At 40.0% G+C, this 20,798-nt stretch overlaps 2 protein-coding genes across 2 annotated transcripts in view; one reads left to right on the forward strand and one right to left on the reverse strand.

The window, feature by feature from the left end:
- Window positions 1–243: 243 nt before the first annotated feature.
- IL1A (interleukin 1 alpha) lies at window positions 244–10,149 on the reverse strand. The gene is given in 7 exon segments (NM_001101684.1): window positions 244–1,573; window positions 3,724–3,845; window positions 4,576–4,749; window positions 6,577–6,799; window positions 8,441–8,489; window positions 9,406–9,460; window positions 10,119–10,149. Coding segments are annotated over 6 exon segments (804 nt in total). The 5' UTR covers window positions 9,453–9,460; window positions 10,119–10,149; the 3' UTR covers window positions 244–1,384.
- A 5,589-nt stretch (window positions 10,150–15,738) lies between these two features.
- IL37 (interleukin 37) overlaps window positions 15,739–20,798 on the forward strand; it is a 133,072-nt gene continuing 128,012 nt past the window's right edge. Inside the window, exon 1 of the mRNA XM_017340139.3 lies at window positions 15,739–15,891. Within this exon, the coding sequence (XP_017195628.3) occupies window positions 15,876–15,891 (16 nt within the window). The 5' untranslated portion in view covers window positions 15,739–15,875. The remainder of the gene's footprint in view (window positions 15,892–20,798) is intronic.

Below are 20,798 nucleotides of genomic sequence, written 5' to 3' on the forward strand. Positions count from 1 at the left end.
GCCGGCGCCGCAAGGTAGAGGATTAGCCTATTGAGCCACGGCGCCGGCCCGAGAATATTATCTTTTAAAATGCTATTTATACATACTGGCAGTTAGCAAAGGGGAGAGAAAAACTATAAAATCTAGGTAAAGTAACAGTAAGTATATTTATGTGAATTTTACCATTTGTCCATAATTACCATGCAGTAATATAATGATAAAAACAACAAGATAATGAAGAATACAACAAATAACTACATATCAGTCATTTTTGAGGTTTATTCAATTTTGGTTGATAATAACAAATTAATCATTATTGAAGATAAAAGGTAACACTATGTTTTGATGTCAATTTTTAGAAATTGGAAGCACTAATTATATCCCAGAAATGAAACTTTGAATACAATGGTTGCCAAAGTTAAGTTCATCCCCTTTTATCTAGTATGATTTGACTATAGGTAAAATGAGTGACAGAAGAATGCGAAGATAAGGTTAAGGGCAGAAGAGTGAAATAGTGGCCCAGTTATCAGCTCAAACATTCAAATAAATTACAAATAATTTATTATCATAAGTACAGGGTCTCCAGTACCAGAATTGAGAGCTTCTTGGCTATGTATAAAGTACAACTTGGATCAAAGTATCCTCATGTAAGCAAAACAGACTCATTCTGTCTAGAAAACACTGCACACTATTGTTGAGGTTGCCTAGTCAAAGTCAGACTATTCAAGAAACTGCTATAAATATAATAATAATTATTATCTTAAATACATTTATAAATACATACATATAAATAATTTAAAAATACGATTACATTTTTTTCCTTGAAGCTCAGCTTCAAGCAGTATCTTAACAAAATGACCTCACTAATTGACACAAAGAACCATTAAGGCAGGAACAATGTAGGTTTTATTTCTTCCATCTTGAAAACAATAAAACTGAGGTTCCAGGAACTTATGCTATTTGATTAAGGATCTAACAGTCTTAACAGCGGAAGGCAAATAGTCGAAATGATATTCTGTGTAGCTTCTCATTCTATCATTATGTGTATCTGTTAGTTTTATTATGCCTTAGCTAACCCATCTGTAATATGGGTAGAATCTTTTTGGTAGCCATAGTCAGTAGCCCTGGTCCTCTTAAGGTTGTTATCAGGAACAATAATTAAAATGATTGGTACTGTGCAAAGTATAGGGTGATCTTTCAACAACAAACAACATTATATGTTAGTGTTGGTCCCATTAGACTTGGCTTCTCTCTTACAAAGAGGGGAAACATTCATGTAGAATTATGCAGGCTCAGCACATGCTCAGCCAATGACTAAGAGTGAAGACTGGCTTCTTCATGTACACGGTACATACAGATGGTCAACACTTCACTAGTGAGTGGACTTCCAGAGCTAAGGCTGGTTTTATGAGATCTGAAAATCAGTCATCGAAGGTAACCCCCTTGCCATGTGCACCAGATGTTCTGGCTTTGTGGCAATAAACAGCTGTGGGTTGGCTGCTGACTTGAAGTAGTTCTTATTGCCTTGAGTTTCCCAGAAGAAGAGGATGTCACTCTCGCTGTCTGTGATGATCCTGGGTGTCTCAGGCATTTCCTGTGCAAAGAGAACAGAATTCTCTTAGAGATCAAGGGGATGCTAGAAAAAGGACATCCTGGCATTTGGCCTTCAGGAGAGACGACACTTCAGGACCATGACTGTGATATGATGAGCTAGGCTCCTCATTCATTTGTTCATTCATCAAGCATTTATCACATGCCTATTAGATGTATGGCTTGGTCTATTTATAAGAGCTGATTTTCTTAGTTAACCAGAAAGAAATCTGAATCAGTCAGGAAGATTGCCAATGACCCTAGTGTTTCAATGTATCCACGAAAGTAGGTGTGAAACAGTTTGTGTCCTGCCTTAAACATAGGCAAAAGGCATTTTGCATCAAATATGCCACTGGTGATTCTAAGACCTCTAGGGATTTTGCTTGCTAACTGTGCAAATCCTATCTTCGAGAAAGCTATTTAGTATTTAGATGACATTTATCTCTGTGTTTTAGTCAACAGTTGAAGGTTAAACACACACACACAGAGACACACAGAGACAAAACTTTTCAGGTGTACCAGTTGCTGAAACCTTTCAACAAAATCTCTTTAGACTGTACTTTTCCTGTGAGTGGGAATAGAATCTAACAATACTTTATTGGAAAAATAAATTTCAAATTCCAAATTAAGATGTTTATGTCCTGCTCTTTTAAATTTAAAGCAAGCATATATCTTTTTGAAGCTTGTTTAAGTGTTTCCATGTCAGCAAGAATTTTTTTACCAAACATATTCCTCTCCTAGATTTTTCCATCTCAGTAATTGGAGCTCCTCCTCTTCCCCTGTTGTTCATTCTCTGTAATAATCCAACTTCTATTTCTCTTCACCTGTTTTCCTTACTTCACCCACATGACTCTTAATTGGGCTTTCTGCTTTCGTCATTGTTTTCCTTTAGATATGTTGTCTGTTGTGGGAAATCAAATGAGGTCAGGACACTGAACTGTCTGAAGTTTTTAGTGGCTTTTCATTGTACCTCAAATAAAATCCAAATGCGAGCTCTGTAGCCTCTGCGTATCTTAATTCTGACAAAGCTCCAGTTCGAGATTACTTCTACTGATCCTTGAATCTGGCCTTTATGCTCTTGGTGCTCTAGTGCCTGGGTGCACTCAGACCCTTCCAAGCCTTCCATTTAGAATGCCCCTGTCCACCCTTTTACATGGCCTGCTCCCTCCTATCAGTAGCTCTCATCTAACACGGAGCTCTGCCTTTGCTACTCCATCTGAATAGCATTCTCTCATTTCCCCCTATTTTAGCACCTTCTTTGTTTGAAAGAGCATCTTACAGCTTTTGTTGATTGTTTGGGTTCTCTATTGTCTCTGTCCCCCTGATGGCTAAGTTCTAATACCTAGGGACTTTGACTCACACTTGTCCACATAGCAGTTGGCAGTGTGCATGACAAAATAGATGGCACTCCCTAAATCATGCTTATTGGGTGAATTAAGGGTTGAAGCTACTGCCCTCCTCTATAGACATTACTTTCATTTTACTTGACCAGGGAGAGAAACACATACATCACATAAATTCTAGTTGGGGATAAGAGCCTTTGGGTTATACGTTTACTGAATAGGAGTCAACTACTTATTAGTGGGGAAAACTAGTGCTATTTTGGGCATGCTTGTGTGTGTCTGTGTGTTCGAGAGGCAAGGTGGGATTGGAGATGGGGTTGGGGTGAGGGGTGATGCTGACACCAATGAAAAGGGAGAGGCACTGGAGTCGGAGGGCCAGAGTTTGAGTATTGGAACCCAGCTTTTGCTTTGTGCCAATTGTCTAGTGACTAATCCTCTCTGATAACAGTTGGCTTATTTGAATTTCTTGAAGGCAGGCTCCACTGATGTAAAGCCGAGTAGGTCACAGAAGATGTCATAAAAGATGGATAGAAAGAATGGTTGTGCAGGCAAGGGAGGTAAATAAGGCTCAGGTATGGCAGGGAAAAAGGAAGAGAACACTTTTCCACATATTTACTCTTGCCACCTCCGTTATCCCCTTCCACAGACCCCGCCTAGCATCGCCTCAGAGGCTGGGTGAGAATTCAGATGGGGGTGGCATGGATAGGTTGGGGCTGTGGTAGCAAGGGAAGAGGAATGTGTCACCTTTTGGGATCATTTATAAATGTGTGGGATGTAAAGGAGAATAAGTTGGAGACTTAGGACAACTGACCTTTAGCAGCACAGGTTCATCTTCATTCTGGGCACTCACAAACAGTGGAGTTTGTGAGATTCTTAAAGTTACAGGAAGTATAGAATCCTCTGATGTCATGTAGACCCCCATGTCAAATTTCACTGTGAAAGAGAAGGAAAATCAGGAGTTTATACAGATTGTGAGATTGTGTGTGTGTTGTGTAGTTAGGTACCCAACTGTGGTATCCATAAAGTCTGGCAGGCAATACTATTCTTCTTTGGATCCTTCACAGTATGTATCACATTTACCAGGCAGGTAAATATCAGGCTAATATTTAAAAATTTTCTGTGTTGAATATTAAATGTTTGGAGGCTGAATAAGTATTTGTCAGAACTCTTGTAATTACATTGGTGGGATAAAACCCTGCACTTTGATAATTCACAAGCTCATAATGACTTAAAATGGAGTTTAGGAAGTTGATACAAAAGTTTTAGTTGTAACTTTGATGTATAGGCTTTCTCTAATGGAGAGAAATTCTTCCCATTGGCTTCTGGGTAAATTTGAGTAGGTCATTTACTATTTCTGAGACTATTTCATCCTCTTTAAAATTAGGGCAAGAAGATCCATCTGAAAGCACCAAGGAGGTAGTGCATCACGCAGCTTTGCACTCCATTCTTTTGAAGACAGAAGCCTGTGTTGTGGATCATTCAGATTTGGCCGAAACTTCTGTTTTTGATCAGATTCTGTTTTGTACGGGGAGCTATGTGCCTCATCCTATTGTAGAAGAATTGCATCAAGTTGGGATTTAGAGAGGTTTACTGGTTGAGAGCAGAAAGCTTAAAAAAAAAAAAAAAAAAAACAGAGGGGAGGGTGACGTAGTTGGCTCTTTACCTGCATCGCCCAGATTTTGTAGTGGAGCTGCCCTGAGGTACTGATCTGAGGTGTCACGAACTAGGCTTTGATTGAGAGCATCATTCAGGGTAAACTCTTGTTTGATGTTTCTCAAGTATTTGTATCTCATATTTCTCTGGAAGATGTAAGGAACTGATCTGGGCTTGATGATTCCTAAAACCATCATTACAAGTTCAGATTAGTGTCTAGGTGCAAACACAGGTGATACACACTCTCCTACAAGCACAGAATACAGCTCTAAGAGGGACATTAAGAAGCTTCCAGTCCAATAAGGAAATGGAGGAGGGAAGATCAGTTGGTAAGCAGTGGGACTGATTCTAGAATTATCTTGTGTATACTTATTTGCCTTTTTCCCCCCAAACTTTATCCCTCAGGCATTATTTTCCTTAAAAAAGAGACTATCTGTGCAACGTTCTCATTTTTGGTTGTTTGGAGTTTGTAAGTGACCCAGAAGACTACTAGTCTTCCCATCTGTATTTCCCAATGAATGCACTGTGAGAAAAAAAAAAAATGAGTACATTGAGAATTGTATGTCCCTGAGGGCACAGGTCTACCTCCTTTCTGGAAAGTGGTACCAATAGTTTCTCAAATCCTCATGGGTCTGAGTAATTCTACTTCTAGGACTCTAATCTAAGTAAGTAAGTGGTAACAGACCTGAAGATTTATTGATAGACATTCTCAAAATGAGATTGATATACTGATCAAATGAGATTGATATAATTTTAAGATATAAAAATTTTAAGTATATTCTTAAAGCATTAAACCTCTTTGTCTAAGTGTATAAATGCAGGATTTAAAGAAACATAAGTTTGGCAGTGGCAATATGAGTGGCTTTCATTTTCTTTCCTATGTTTTCTTGTATTTTAAAATCTTCCAGGTGAACATCTATTATCGTTTTGATGTTATGCTGATATACAAGAATATTTGGTTTAAATTTCATGTGGAGGCTCATTCAGTAAAGACATGGAAGGATAACCATGGTTTAAATAGTCATAGCTGAAGTATGTTTGAGGCTCTTCCACATTGTCTGACTTTGGCCAGTTTACTTGTATCAGTGAGCTTAATTTCCTCATATACAAAGGCACTTCAAAAAGTCCATGGACAAACGGAACTAACAGAGGACTTTATTTTGGCACAAAAAATTTGAAATCCATGCATAGTTTTTCTTTTTTATCATAATTTGTGTTTTCCACAAACTTTTTGTAGAGCCCTCATATGCATGGGTTTCAAAGTTTTTTTTTCCCACCAAAATAAACTTTTCATTCCATTTTCCATGAACTTTTTGAAGCATTTAGAATATAGAGTTGTTCTAAGGCCTAGAGACAGTGCAGACATGAATACCTTAATAGTGCTGGTATTGTTAATAAAGGTGGTGGTAGTAGTAGTAATAGTAACAACATTTTTTGGGTTCTTACTATACAGCAGTAGTCCAAAACTTTGGAAATGTTGACTGATTTATTCATCAACACAGTGAGGTAGGGACTCTATCTCCATTTTTCAGCAGAGGAAATTGAAGCACAGAAAGATTAAGTAACGTGTCCAAAGAGGCATAGTTAATAGTAAGTAGGTGAACAATCTTGTTAAGTGGCCATTCACTAACAGTAAATAGCTACTTTCTCCTGAGAGACTAAAAGTCAAACAACCTTTATAACGTGGCCAGAGAATGAGTGCAAGAGCAAGTATATATACTCAGGCCGCTTCTAATCTGTTGCTAATAGAGAAGAATTCAAAACTCACTTCCCTTCCTTCCAGTTACTAGACTAACACCTGGCTGGCCTCTTGTCATCCTCACACTAGGTTTTATTTTCTCTGATTCTGACTTTATTTAATTTTAAATCATTTATTTTAAATTTTTCATTTTAAATTTATTTAATTTAAAATTAAATAAAATTTAATTTTATTTTCTCTGATTCTGATTTAATTCCTTATTTACTTCAAAGAAAGCAAGGATATTATTGTGCTTGACCCCTTACCCCTTACCTTCTTCTGGATCACTGACATTGGTCTCCAGGTCAACATCAGTGATGGGCTGGTTTAAACTCAAGCGTCTTTTCTTCAGAATCTTCCCGCTGGCTGTTACTGCCACCACATTCTCCTGGAAGGTGAGGTTGGGTGACACAGAGGTTTCAGAGGTACTCAGAGACACAACTTTATTCATGCAGTCTTCATGAAGTGGTTCATAGCTTGCATCATAGAAGGATTTCTGTGAGGAAAGACAATGAAAAGTGAGAAATAAGACTCTTTCAGCAGGAGTTTGTAACTCCTGATCCAGCAGACTCCAGTTCTTAGGGCTTCAGGACCATTCTTTTCTGTTCCCCCCCATCATGTCTGGATTGAACATATAAAGGAGTTTGTAACTCCTGCTGAAAGTAGCAAACTCAGTGAGAAGGAACTACATTTTGGTCTTGGGTAATCTGTGTTTCCTTCCTTCTTCCTTTTTCTCCTTCCTTGCTTCCTCCCTCTCCTCTGGGTTTTCTCTGAAAGAGTGTGATTTCTTTGTAAGAATTTTTTCTCTCTGCATGCTCAAAAAATGACATGGAATAAAGAAATAAGTTGACGACCTTAGGCAATGGTAGTAGCCTTCCCCCTCAGAAGGTTAAACATCTACTTGACTGTGCTCAAAGTATTTTTTAAAAATATATATTTATTTATTTGAAAAGCAGAGCTACAGAGAGGCAGAGGCAGAGACAGAGTGGCTTTTCATCTGCTGGTTCACTCCCCAGATGGCCGCAATGGCTGGAGCTATGCCAATCTGAAGTCAGGAGCCAGGAGCTTCTTCCAGGTCTCCCAAGTGGGTGCAGGGGCCCAAGGACCTGGGCCATCTTCCACTGCTTTCCCAGGCCATAAAGAGAGCTGGATCAGAAGTGGAATAGCTGGGAGTTGAACTGGTGCCCATATGGGATGCTGGCACTGCAGGTGGCAGCCTTACTAGCTACACCATGGCACCAGCCCCTCAAAGTATTTTAAGAGTATAGTATCCCTCCATATCTTTGGGTTCCACAACCATGGATTCCCCCCCCCATCGTGTCTGGATTGAACTTATACAGGCGTTTATCCTTGTCACTATTCCCCAAACAATCCACTGTATAACATCTGCTTACATAGCATTTATATCATATTAGATATTACAAGTAATTCTGAGATGATTTAAAATACATGGGAGGATGTGTATGGATTATATGCAAATATGATGCTGTTTAATATAATATTTTGGTATTCATGGTGCATGGGGTAGGGTGGGTGGTATTCCTGGAGCCAGTACCCCACAGATGGTCAGGGATGAGCATGTACCTCTGGGAACAGCTCTTAAACCAGTTATACAGACACATGCGGCAGTACCTATATGTCTATTTGTGGTCTCCCAACAAAGTAACACATCTGGGTGAGTGACTGCCAGTTTCTTACTTTCACTTGACCTGCTTCCTCCATCTCATCTTCATGGGCTAGATTGTTTGGAGGGCTGTCTCTAACATCTGGTGCTGGTGTCAGAGAGGACTACCACAATGCACCATGTTAGGAGAAGAGCCTGGTGAGTTGACCTGAGGGGCCATCTCAAGAAGGATAGCCAGCATCCTGAAGAGACCTGATCCAGCAGACTCCAGTTCTTAGGGCTTCAGGACCATTCTGTTCTGTTTTGGCAAAAGCTGGTGAACATGAATGATGCCATCAATTGTTAGTTTAGGGAGGAAGTTGGTCTCTCTTGCAAGGAAGAAATATAGGTTTTGTGACCTCCAGTGAGGGTAAAACAAAAGCATCGAAGATTCAAGCCATTGCTGTGCTTCTCTGGTGGATAAACTACTGTGTAAAACTAGTGGTCCCCTTAGAATTACAGTCATTTTCTTACCTGATTCAGAGAAAGATGGTCAATGGCAGAGCTGTATTCCTCATTTTCACTGTTAAAAGAAAATGAAGAGAATGTAATGCTGTTCATTATTTCACTATGATCACCATATTTTAATAACCACATCGATTTTGGGCAGCTAACATGAGTGTACACACATTACTCTCATCTGTGAACATTAAGGACAAGTACACCTGCATATGTTAATTCATATTGCATTCATGTGGAGTTAGTAATCATTAGACCAGTCCTTGAGCTTTACCTGAGCTTTATCTATAAAAATTGGGCTTGGCTAACAAATTGAAGGGCTTTACTTGAATTTCAGGAAAAAATGTGAAACTCTTTGAGAGAAAAACCATACTTCGAAAGTGCCTCATTTTTACTTTAACCAAATAGAACCTCTGATACACTTTACTTTCATGTATTCACTGAGACAGCTTTAATAATTTACACTTGGTAAAATACCAAGGCAAGATGTTGATCACCTAGTTTGCGTTAGTATTTATTATAGTAATGGAACAGCACAAATGTTCCCTCATTTTACCTGTCTGCTCATTTACCTTTCTTCTATGTCTGAGTAAGGTTTGCTGGTGAACAACTCTTCACAGGCTCAAGTCACAGTGGAGCCATCTCCTCCTCCCGACTGAGATCAGGCTTTCTTGAGAATGGATTCTCTCTTAGGTGCCCATTAAAGCCTATTACCATGGCAGAGCCCATGAACTCAACCGAGGCTGTGTCCAAATTCATGGAGGAGTCAGTCCATCTCCAAAATAATTTTTCTAAAATGGCTATCTCCCTGGATGCCTGGGCTCCCTGGGTCATCTGTGACCTGCTCTGATTTCAGGGCTAGCATGTATCTCCGCGGCTTCTGCCAGCCTGGCCCCATGCTGGTCACTGTAACTGCCAGCTGGAATCGAATGCACCTTGGACCCCTCATTAAACCCCGAGAGATGGAATCTGTTTCTTACCTGAAACAGTTCTTCAGGTCTTCAAACAGATCAGGGACTTTGGCCATCTTGATTTCTGCAACAGAGAACACGGGTGGCTGTCAGCTCTGTCAGCCTCTGAACCAGATGCCTGCCAAGGGGGACACCTCTGCTTTGTACTTCTTGAGATACTTCATTGAATGACTTAACCCACACTCAGCATTTCCCTTGTATTTCTCACTACTGCGAATTATTTGTATATGCATCTGCCTCCTCTACTAGATTGTAAACTTCTTTTAGAATGTTTTATTTATTTTATCTTGGTATTCCGTATGTGCACAACATAATACAGTACAGAAAGTAGGCAAAATTTGGATAGGTTAAAAATTTAAAAACACATTAGAGAGAGAGGGGGGAGAGAGGGAGAGAGAGAGAGGGAGAGAGAGAAAGAGAGAGAGATCAAAATGTTCCATTATCTGGTGGTACAGATTCCTTTCCACGGACCATGGCTATACACATATGAAGCCAGTTCTGCTGTCTTCCCATTCCCCATTAGTAAAACCACACAGTCGTTTTCTAAAACTTGATAGTGATTCTAGCTCACACACCAAAGCAGGAGGGACACACACACACACACACACAACGCAGGAAGGAAGAGGTGATAGTTTTAGATAAGGCAGTTTGAGAACAATCAGCCAAGGAGAAAAACAAACAAAAAAATATTTCAAAAGCCAGAGATGTGATAAGGACAATACCTTTGCCGACTCAAGTGCCAATGAACTGACTCCTTCTCTGCTTGGAAAACTAAGCCTGAGTCAGGCTCCTTCGCCTTTTGTAATTGTCTTCTCCTAAGTAGGCGTGGCCACACTGTGTCATAGGAATTTACAGGGAAGAACTCTGCTTTTTTATTTCTCTCGTTCATTCACAGATTGTATTTTTTGTGATATTATTAACTGCAAAGATTCCAGGAGTTTTTGATTTGGCTCATTTAGTATGTTGCCCTTTGTAATTATATACATGTAATCTTAGAAAAAGGGAAGAAGAACAGGAAACATCAAGTTTCTAAAAATATAAGGGGGAGGAGGAAGGGAGAAATTCCTAAATCAGAATCGGAGAGAAGCTTAGTAGTTGTACTTTGTGTTTTGGCTTAATTTGTTTAGGGTTCCCCAGAGCTGAGTGTGAACTGGTGGAATGCTTGACAGCTCCTGTGAGTGAAGGGGTGGGTAGCATTTGAGGCACAATGATCCTTTTTTTTTTTGTGAAGAGAGAGGTTTTCTTGAATAGACATCATTCTGAGTTTGGGGGTGACAATCCTCTGGTGAGGAATAGATAGAGGAACAAAAAAGCACTTAGCCACATATGTTTGATTCTTTTACTGCTCTGAAGATGGTCAACATGTTTTCTTTCTGATTCTTTCTGTAAAAGATTTATTTTTATTTGAGAGGCAGAGTTACAGAGAGAGAGTGAGACAAAAAAGGTCTTCCATCTGCTGATTCACTCCCCAAGTGGGTGCAAGGGCCCAAGTACTTGGGCTCTCTTCCTCTGCTTTCCCAGGCTATTAGCAGGTAGCTGGATTGGTAGTGTTGCAGCCAGATCTCAAACTGGCACCCAGATGCTGGCACCATAGGTGGAGGCTTAACCTACTGTGCCACAGCACTACCCCCACCCCCCCTTTTTTTTTTCTAGCAGAGGTGATGGAGATTCTGAAGAGAACATTCAGCCCTAGCTGCATTACATTAGGTGGCCTCTACCAGAATCCAAAGGAAAGTCTGATCTCATCTAGGATAACCCTGAGGTGTGTGAGGTTAGCTGCAGGTGCTGGGGGAGGGAAGGTGTGGAATCTTAACGCAGGACACTACATCAGTGGTGTCTAGTCATTATCTTTAAAAGATTTTTTAGCATCCCAAAGGGGAGTCCATTTCAGGTGGTAGAACATCAAGATTCTTAACAAATAAATGTTTCAGGTTTTCTAGTTGGAATTTAAGCCATGAACAATTAAAGGAAATGAAATGGATGGGAGAAAAGTGTAGAGGAAAGGGAAAAAAGGATAATATGAGGAAGGTGAGGCACTGAAATCTGGTATAAAAAAGTTAACAAGTACAGAAGTGGGAGTCAAGCGGCTCTTTGAATTGGATAAAATATTCTCTCTGGTCCAGTTTAAACTGTAAACAATGGGGTCTGTTAAATGATCATTGAGATCTGTTGTAGGTACAAAACTTACGATTCTGATTGCATTGAGCAGTTTGGCTCCTCCTGGTCATAACCCTGGTGTTACAATAGTTATTATTAAGGGTTCACACAAACCAGCACATCCTGAATATAGGCAGTGTAAGTGTAGGACCAGCTTGGGGCAGAAACTTGAGTTCTACGACAGGTCCCATAAAGTGAGGGCAGCCCACTCCACTTTTCTACTTACCTTGGTTCCCCTTCAGCCAGAACAACACAGAAATGTGAATCCCAGTCACCCCCTCTGCCTCCGGGGATCTTGTGAGGACTATTACTAAGAAACAATTGCCAAGCACATCATGAATGTGGGTGCTATGGAGATGTAACTAAACAAAAATAATAACAACCTTAATGATGGCTTCAGTCATCATTGGGAACCTGTAGAGTTGTCATTGTAATGCCTTAGTTCACCAAAGAAAATAGAGTTCTTTTAAAAATATTGATTTGAAAACTTAAACCAGGAGGAAATTTTCAGCCATTGAAGCCCTAAAGAAATTTGGGTTCTTGGAGCAATACACATCACCTCTTTGGTAATTCAGGAAAACACCCTTGGTTCCACTGTCTGTGGCAACACCCATCCTGGCCCTATCTTCACTCCTCGATTGTAGAGAATTCCCCAGTTGTGGTTGTTGAATTTCTCAGAGAGAGTTCGGTTGAGAAATAGCTAACTTTGCCTTCTCATGATCTTCTTGGAAACTGTTTTTTAAGAAAAGAACAGGATGAATGAGATTCAGAGTGAGAGGTCCTGGCTTTCTTTTGGGGAATCTGCTCTTCTGTTAGCGTGAACAAAAGACTGTCCAGATCACCTCCCCTAGAGAAGGGTGAGAGGAATGTGATGAGTAGGACTCTACTGGGTCCTGGGATATGTGTGTATGGGAGGCTGTCCTGTGGAAAGGACTTCTGGTGTCTTCCTGCAAATATCTCTTGACTCTCTAAGGAAGCCCCTAAAAACCTGTCTTGAGGGGCTGGAGTTGTGGTGCAGTGGGTTAACATGCTGCTTGCAGTGTCTAAACAAGATAAGAGTCGGAGAACTCAAGGGGCTTCCATAGCCTTGGAAACTCATAACTGGTGCATAGGGAGATTACTGATGCCATAAACAGGAGTGTCAATTGGTAAAGTCAACAACAGGAGTCACTGTGCACTTACTCCTCATGTAGGATCTCTGTCCTTAACGTGCTGTACACTGAGGCTTAATGCTATAACGAGTACTCAAACAGTATATTTCACTTTGTGTTTCTATGGGGGTGCAAACGACTGAAATCTTTACTTAATGTACACTAAACTGATCTTCTGTAAAAAAAAAAAAAAAAAAAAAGAAAGAAATTATCAATTCCCAACTTGACTCTCACTGGGATTAAACATGACAATAGGTCTGATCTGATTTCATCATCATTTAAAAAAAAATCATCTATTATTTTTCACTTTATGTTTCTGTGTGGGAGCAAACTGTTGAAATACTTACTTAAGGTATACTAAGCTGATCTTCTGTATATTAAGATAATCGAAAATGAATCTTGATGTGAATGGAAGGGGAGAGGGAGTGGGAAAGGGGAGGGTTGTGGGTGGGAGGGACGGTATGGGGGGGGAAGCCATTGTAACACATGAGTCGTACTTTGGAAATTTATATTCATTAAATAAAAGATTAAAAAAAAAAACAAAACAAAAAAAAAAAAAAACATGCTGCTTGCAATGTTGGCATTCCATTCCAGAGTGCTGGTTCAAGTCCCACATGCTCCATTTCCAACCAACTTTCTGTTAATGTGCCTGGAAAGGCAGCAGAAAATGGCACAAGTGCTTGGGCCTTTGCCACCCATGTCAGATAGTAAGATGGAGTTCCTGGCTCCTGGCTTTGGCCTGTCACAGATGTGGCTGTTGGAACCATTTGGAGAGTGAATCAGAGTATGGAAGATCTCTCTCTCTCTCTTTCTGCCTTTCAAATAAATAAATCTTAAAAAAAAACCCTCTTCACTCATTGTCACCTAAATTGTATAGAAAAAAATTTACTGTGCACTTAATCTGTGCCAAGGGTTCTGCTATACATCACCATTTTTCTTTCATGATCCACAAAATTCAGTATGCAAGATGAGATATGTTGATCAGTAAACAGGCTTCAAACGCTTGGAGATTGTGTGTCTAAAGAATCATAGTGATATTTTTCATGTGAAAAATTGTTTTATAGTTCATAAAGAGCTGTCACCTGCACTGTCTCACTGGCTCTTCACTGTACCTATAAGAGTTACCTATTACTATTCTCCTTCATAGCTCAAGTCCCTTGAAAGAGCTTAAGGGACTAACCTAAGGTCACAAAACTGGTATAGCCAGCATTTGAAGTAAGGCTTATGATGGCAAGCCCCATTTCCTCTTTCCCCTGCATGCACATGCTTGAGTCTCTTATCAACACCAATGTCATGTAATAAGGCTAACGTAGATCAATCTCCAGGTCGTTCCTGCCTCAAACACTTTGCTCATACTTTCTAAGATCCTTGTAAAAAAGGAAAGAAAATATTTGAAATATCTTACCCCCCTTCTTGTATTTCTTTTTTTTTTTTTTTGATGAAACAGCTGGTTATTTTTTACTGGATTTTTATTTATTTATTTACTTGAAAGGCAGAGTTACAGAGAGGCAGAGGCAGAAGCAGAGAGAGAGAGAGAGAGAGAGAGAGAGAGAGATATGTCTTCTGTCCTCTGGTTCACTCCCCAAATGGCTGCAACAGCCTGAGCTGGGCTGATCTGAAGCCAGAAGCCAGGATCCTCTTTCAGGTCCCCCACATGGGTGCAGGGGACCAAGGATTTGGGTCATCTTTTACTGGTATCCCACGCCATAGCAGAGAGCTAGAATGGAAGTGCAGTAGCTGGGTCTCGAACTCACACCCAAATGGGATGCCAGCACTACACATGGTGGCTTTACCTGCCGCTGTCCCACAGTGCTGACCCCTCTCTTCTTGTCTTCCCATCTAATCTAATTTCATAATGGATTCTGTGATGTCCAGGAACAGGGTAAGGGTGATATGTAATTGAGCACATGGTCAGTGGTGGAGTCTGGATGTGAACTTCAGTTATGGTTTTGCCATTTACCATGAAGATATGAAATATCTGCAAGCATCTTTGGAACTAACTTTAAAATTGTTGCCTGGGCTTGACTCTGACAGTTTCACTTGAATGAGGAGACAAGCATAGTACTTCTTTGTGAGTTTTCAGGAGAGCATATCTTTACAGTCAGCACTCTATATCTGTGGGTTCTGCACCCCGAATTCCACCAACTATGGATCAAAAATACTGAGAAAAAATGATTGTATCTGTCCCGAACATTATCCCCTAAACATTACACTATAACAACTATTTACATTGCATTAGGCATTATAAGTAATCAAGAGATGATTTGGAGTATATAGGAGGATGTGTGTGGGTTATGGACAATTACTAGATCATACTCAAGATACTTGAGCATCCAGATTTAGGTATTGGTGAGGAAGTTCTAGAACCAATCTTTGTAGATACTGAGAGACATGGATGATTATATTTCTTTTCAGGTGGAATAAAACCTATTCAGGAAATAAAATATGCATAAACTATTATATGCAGAGGCAATTGAGCCTTTGGTCTCAACTCATGTCCTCTGTAATCATAACCTGCTTTTCGATTCCAAGACAGGGAGCAGAAGGAAAGGACTTTCCATGGTAGCCTACCAATATCCCAGGTGTTATAACATAGTGTCTCATTTAATCTTCTCATCAAACCTGTGGGGTAGGTATTCTTACTACATTTTACTAAAGAGGAAGTCACGGTCTAGAGAGATTAAGCAATCTACCTAAGGTTGCAGGGCTACCAAACTTTGGAAATGGACGCAGACATAGGAGCTTACCCTCAACCACAAGGCCTTCTCTTTTCCTTTCCTGTGCACCTTTAAATTAATTTTTAATTCCTCTGCTTTGTCTTAGGATCTTGAAGATTCTAGAATTAAAAGTTAGAAAAGGGTGCACCTCAGGGACTCTTGCTTTTATCAAAGAGGAAACAGGTTGAGAAGACAAATATGCCCCACAGTCACATGGAGAATTCATGTGAGAGTGGAAAGTAAAATTATAACTCACTGTTGAATTCTAGTTCAAAATATCCTATGACTTAGAGGCACTGGCTTTTCAGGGAATAGGGCAGTGTTGAAGCAATGGTCTCTCCTGTGGCTTCTCCATGTTAACTTAAAAAAGAATTACAAAGAATAGAACCCATGAATTGAGCAAAACTATCTATGGTCCTGCTCTCCTAAAAGCTGGCAATGAAGTGCTTCAGCGATGAACTTCTACACAAGTAGGTAATTATGAACTGAGATAATACAGTCATAATGCAACAGATGTGCTAGTCTTAGGTTGGAAATGGGTAGTTCAATGGGGAGGAAAGAGGGAACATTCTAGGCTAAGCAGATGTAGTGGTGAAGTAAGATAAGTAAAAATGGGTCATTGAGGCTGGAGCTCAGAAAGGTGGGGGTGGGCGGTGGGTTGATGAATTGAGGATGAGGAAGAAAGCAAGAGCCAATCAGGCAGACCTTATGTGGTCTTGATGCAAAGTTTAATAGGAAGCCATCAAGGTCATGTGTGTTGGTGACATAATCAGCTTTATACTTTTGAGCTATCAACTTTTCCTTTTTTTTTTTTTAAGGCAGAGTGACATAAAGGTGGGGCAGGGGAGGGAGAGTGAGTGCAGGAGAGAGAGATATCTTACATTCTTGCTCCCTAGATGGCCATAACAGCTAGGGCTGGGCCAGGCAGAAACCAGGAGCCAGGAGCTTCATGTGGGTCTTCCACATGGGTAGCAGGGACCCAAACAATTGGGCCATCCTCTGCTGCCTTTCCCAGGCCATCATCATGGAGCTGTACGGGAAGTGGAGCAGTTAGGACATGAACCAGTGCCCATATGGGATGCTGGCACTGCAGGTGGCGGCTTTACCTGCTATGCCATAATGCTGGCCCCTCAACTTTGTCTTTGAAAGTAAGTTCTACAGGAGTCACTGTGCACTTACTCCTCATGTAGGATCTCTGTCCTTAATGTGCTGTACATTGAGATTTAATGCTATAACGAGTACTCAAACAGTATATTTCACTTTGTGTTTCTATGGGGGTGCAAACTGTTGAAATCTTTACTTAATGTATACTAAACTGATCTTCTGTAAAAAAAAAAAAAGAAATTATCAATTCCCAACTTGACTCTCACTGGGATTAAACATGACAATAGGTCTGATATGATTTCATCATCATTTAAAAAATCATCTATTATTTTTCACTTTATGTTTCTGTGTGGGAGCAAACTGTTGAAATCTTTACTTAATGTATGCTAAACTGATCTTCTGTATATAAAGAGAATTGAAAATGAATCTTGATGTGAATGGAAGGGGTGAGGGAGTGGGAAAGGGGAGGGTTGCGGGTGGGAGGGACGTTATGGGGGGGAAGCCATTGTAATCCATAAGCCGTACTTTGGAAATTTATATTCATTAAATAAAAGTTAAAAAAAAAGAAAGTAAGTTCTAGATTGTCAGACAAAAAGGACAGGGATTATGTAGAGAAGTGAGACCAGACTGGCTCCCTTAACTCCCACTTGTGTGACAAAGACAGTGAGTAGTGTGGGAACCTAGACAACAGGTGGATGACTTTGGCTTAGAGGAGATGCAGGAAGTTCAAGTTGGTGGAGGACCACAGTAGGAAGGGAATGGCTTTGTGTTTGCTCAGCAAATTCTCATTTAGCTCTGATTCCCTCTCTTTGCCTTAGCTCATTTGTTCCCTAATTTATGTGCTTTTTTATTTCTCAATTCTTTTCTCTTGAGATGGTACTTAATTGGGCTGTTCTCCTTTTTGCCTTCTCCCTTGGATGCATGTCTTTCTTTTCATCTTTCATTGAAGATGCTCTTTAAAAATTAGAGTTCATCAAAGCTTCTTGTGTGGCAACAGTCATGTCTGTGCTTGTCTCTCACTTTTATCTTCTGGCTAAATGTGATTATCTAATCAGAAATGCCTTCTGAAGAAATTTTCTTTCCCTTTGAGTCATTTTGCTTGTTGGAGTCAGCGTTATCTCTAGTCTGAACTTGTTTCTCAATTTCAGAAAATGTATATTACTCTTTTGGATTCTAAAATGCATTTGTTAAATATTTTTATGGAAATATAATAAATGCAGAAGATGATGATTATCACTGTTTCAGTGTATTTCCTTTTAGTCTTTCTTTTTTTCAAGTCATAGATAGCTGTTTTTGGACAATTGGGATATTCTGAACTTTTTTGATATCTACTTCTTGAAATTTAGGGAACCTATGCCATCTGTTCATTCATGGGATTACTTTATTCACAGCTGTCATCATTTCTGCACTTCCTGTGGTTAACCTATGGGCATATGGTTTGTTCTGGCCAATGAACTGTGAGTGGGAAGTGATTTATATGTGACGTTATACTTTTCAGGTGATGTAATCAAGGACCAGTGTTCACCTTTATCATAATGACTACCCTGATGCATCCACTTTAGAAGTCATGTTTTTCAGATAGTATGGTTGCAAATGGATGAAGTGTGGCTATAAATGCATGGGAATAGAACAACCTGTTTCAGACTTTGAATGAGTGAAAAACAAATCTTGAATTATAGTTAAGTCACTGGGATTTCTGAACTTATTTGTTACTGTGCTACAGCCTAACCTATTCTAGTGTATGTGAGACTTTTTTTTTCTCTACCACAAACTCCAAGATGAAATACATTTTAATATCAAAATTCCTTTTTCACACAATCAATTTCTTCTTGGGCAGAAGTGTGTCTAGATTAGCATTCTGCTTGTCATGGTCTCTACTCCATGGGAGCTGGATTTTCCAATAACTTAATCAGCTGCTTTATTTTGGCCAGATTCAGATTCCAGATATAAAGATAAATTAGCTATGAAAATATAAAGGCCAATAATAAAAAGTTAATACTGTTGAGTTAGTATCCCAGATGCAGATCATAGAGTAATTATGTTAATTTTCTAAAAATTATATCATGCTTGACAGTTTTTCAAAGCATTTTTTACAAACGCATATGAACTTTCAATCTTATGTGAGCTTGACTGTTTTATGCATGCAAATCATTAGTAGCAAAGGGCCTATACCCAGTTCCCAGTTCCCTCCTTCCTGTTTTTGGTGTGAACTCCTGGTTGCAAGGGAGTTTGGGACCCTGAGAACAGCAATAGTGACACAGGCCAGGGAGTGGCAGGTGTTACATTAAATGAGGATGGAGAAGCAAGAGACTTAGATCGTCATCCTGGCTCTGACCGTAATTAACTATGTGGCCTTTGGCAATTCCCAGTGTCTCCTGGTGTTCCTTATTGACAAATAGAGGAGAGGGTATTGGACTGGCCAACCATATCCTGGGGTTCTTCTAGCCCTGGTCATCCATTCCAGATTTCATGACTATCCTGGATAGGGCCATGTTCTGCTTCATGGTACTCCTTGACTCTTGAAATATTGATTTCCATTCATAAGGCCCACACTAGATTCACTCTTTGCTATCCTTTCATAGCATTTTTCTCATGCACAGTTAAGTCACAAAAAGATACATGCTAAACTCTTTCTGCTTTTCTTCTGAGTATAAATACAAATGAGTTCTTTTCTAGTGCATACATATGTAACAGCTGCTTAGAAATTATAAGGAAATGACCATTTTACAATGTCCATCATGTGATGGTGACTCATCCTTGTTTTCTAGAAAGCTTGCTATACATGAAGGGTCATCTGGGCCCTTGATTAACCTCAAGAAAAGGAAGTTTCTGAGTCTGAAACTCTGGACAACTTTTGAAGCATTTTGATAAAAAAAAATGAGCATCCAAGGAAAAAAATATGACCTGGACTTTCCGTTTCCTATATCTTCCCTCCATGGGGCCTCAGAGGTGTCTCCAGTAGACACCTCTGTTCAGAGTGCTGTGGTTTCCCTGAGAGAGAATGAGCAGAATGAGACAGAGCCTGGACTCAGGAGCAGGAGCCAGGATCACATGTGAGCAGGTGTTTCTGTATAGCACAGCTCCATGAAAATCTGTCTCTGCCAATATGGGTACCTGCTTCACAGTTCTGTCATGCATGAGGCATTGTATCAGGAACCAAGGGGAAACAGGTGGCAAGAATTCCACTTGCCTTTAGCGAGCTTTGAACTTGTAGGGGAAGACATGTGAAGATGACAATAATGCAAACAGAATAAAATAAAGGCTAGAATGGAAATAAAAGCAGAGATTTGGGGAGGGAGTGACCAAAGCTAAAACGGAGGACCAACACAAGGATGCCTTCATGTATTTTAGCTTCACATATTTTGCATAGTGGAGAATGGATATTCCAGGCTGAGGAAACAGGGTGAGTGAAGACATACAGCATGCATTTCATGTCAGTGTCTCGTTGTGTAGCATTGGGCAAGCTACTCAACTTTTAAAGTTTGATTGCTTCATTGTAAAACTGAGTTAGTAATACTTCATAGGGTTCGGAAAGATTAAATGAGATTGTGTTTGTGAGAGTTCAGTGTTAATTTTCTTTCCTTTATCTCCAAATGTCCAAAATTCTCCCACCTCTACATCTTTGCTCAGCTTGTTTTTCCTTTGGGGTTTATTCTACATCATTCACCCATGGAATTTAGATGTTTCTTTACTAGTTATCCTAGGCTGCTCCTTGACATAGAGTGGACAGCATGGATTTATCACAGGGAATAACAAATGTGGCTAGCCAGAAGTCAAGTTACAGTCTAAGGTATTCTAAGTAAAGGTAAGCTTGTGTGTAGTGGTTCTAATAGGCTGGAATAAAGACTAAGGGTAATCAGTTCATTCGTTCATTTACCTACTCATTTACTCATTGAAGATGGGGGACCTTTGGTTCAGGAACATGATTGGAGCTGAAGACTGAGTAATACATAAGATAAACCTGATTCCTAACTCATGGAGCATCTCTGCCAGCAGAGAAGCCATATCTTTTAAAAATATTTATTTATTTTTAATTTACTTGGAAGGCAGGGAGAGAAAGAGAGAAAGGAGATGGAGGGAGGGAGGAAGTGAGGAAGGGAGGGAGGGGGAGAGAGAGAGAGAGAGAGAGAGAGAGAGAGAGTATTTCCATCTCTTTGTTCATTCTCAAATACCTACAACAACCAGTGCTGGGCCAGACTGAAATCAGGAGCCTGGAACTATATCTGGGTCTCCCATGTGGGTGGCAGGGACTCAAGCACTTGAGCCATCATCT

Source organism: Oryctolagus cuniculus, chromosome 2 (genome assembly GCF_964237555.1).
Source record: "Oryctolagus cuniculus chromosome 2, mOryCun1.1, whole genome shotgun sequence".
Taxonomy (NCBI): Eukaryota; Metazoa; Chordata; class Mammalia; order Lagomorpha; family Leporidae; genus Oryctolagus; species Oryctolagus cuniculus.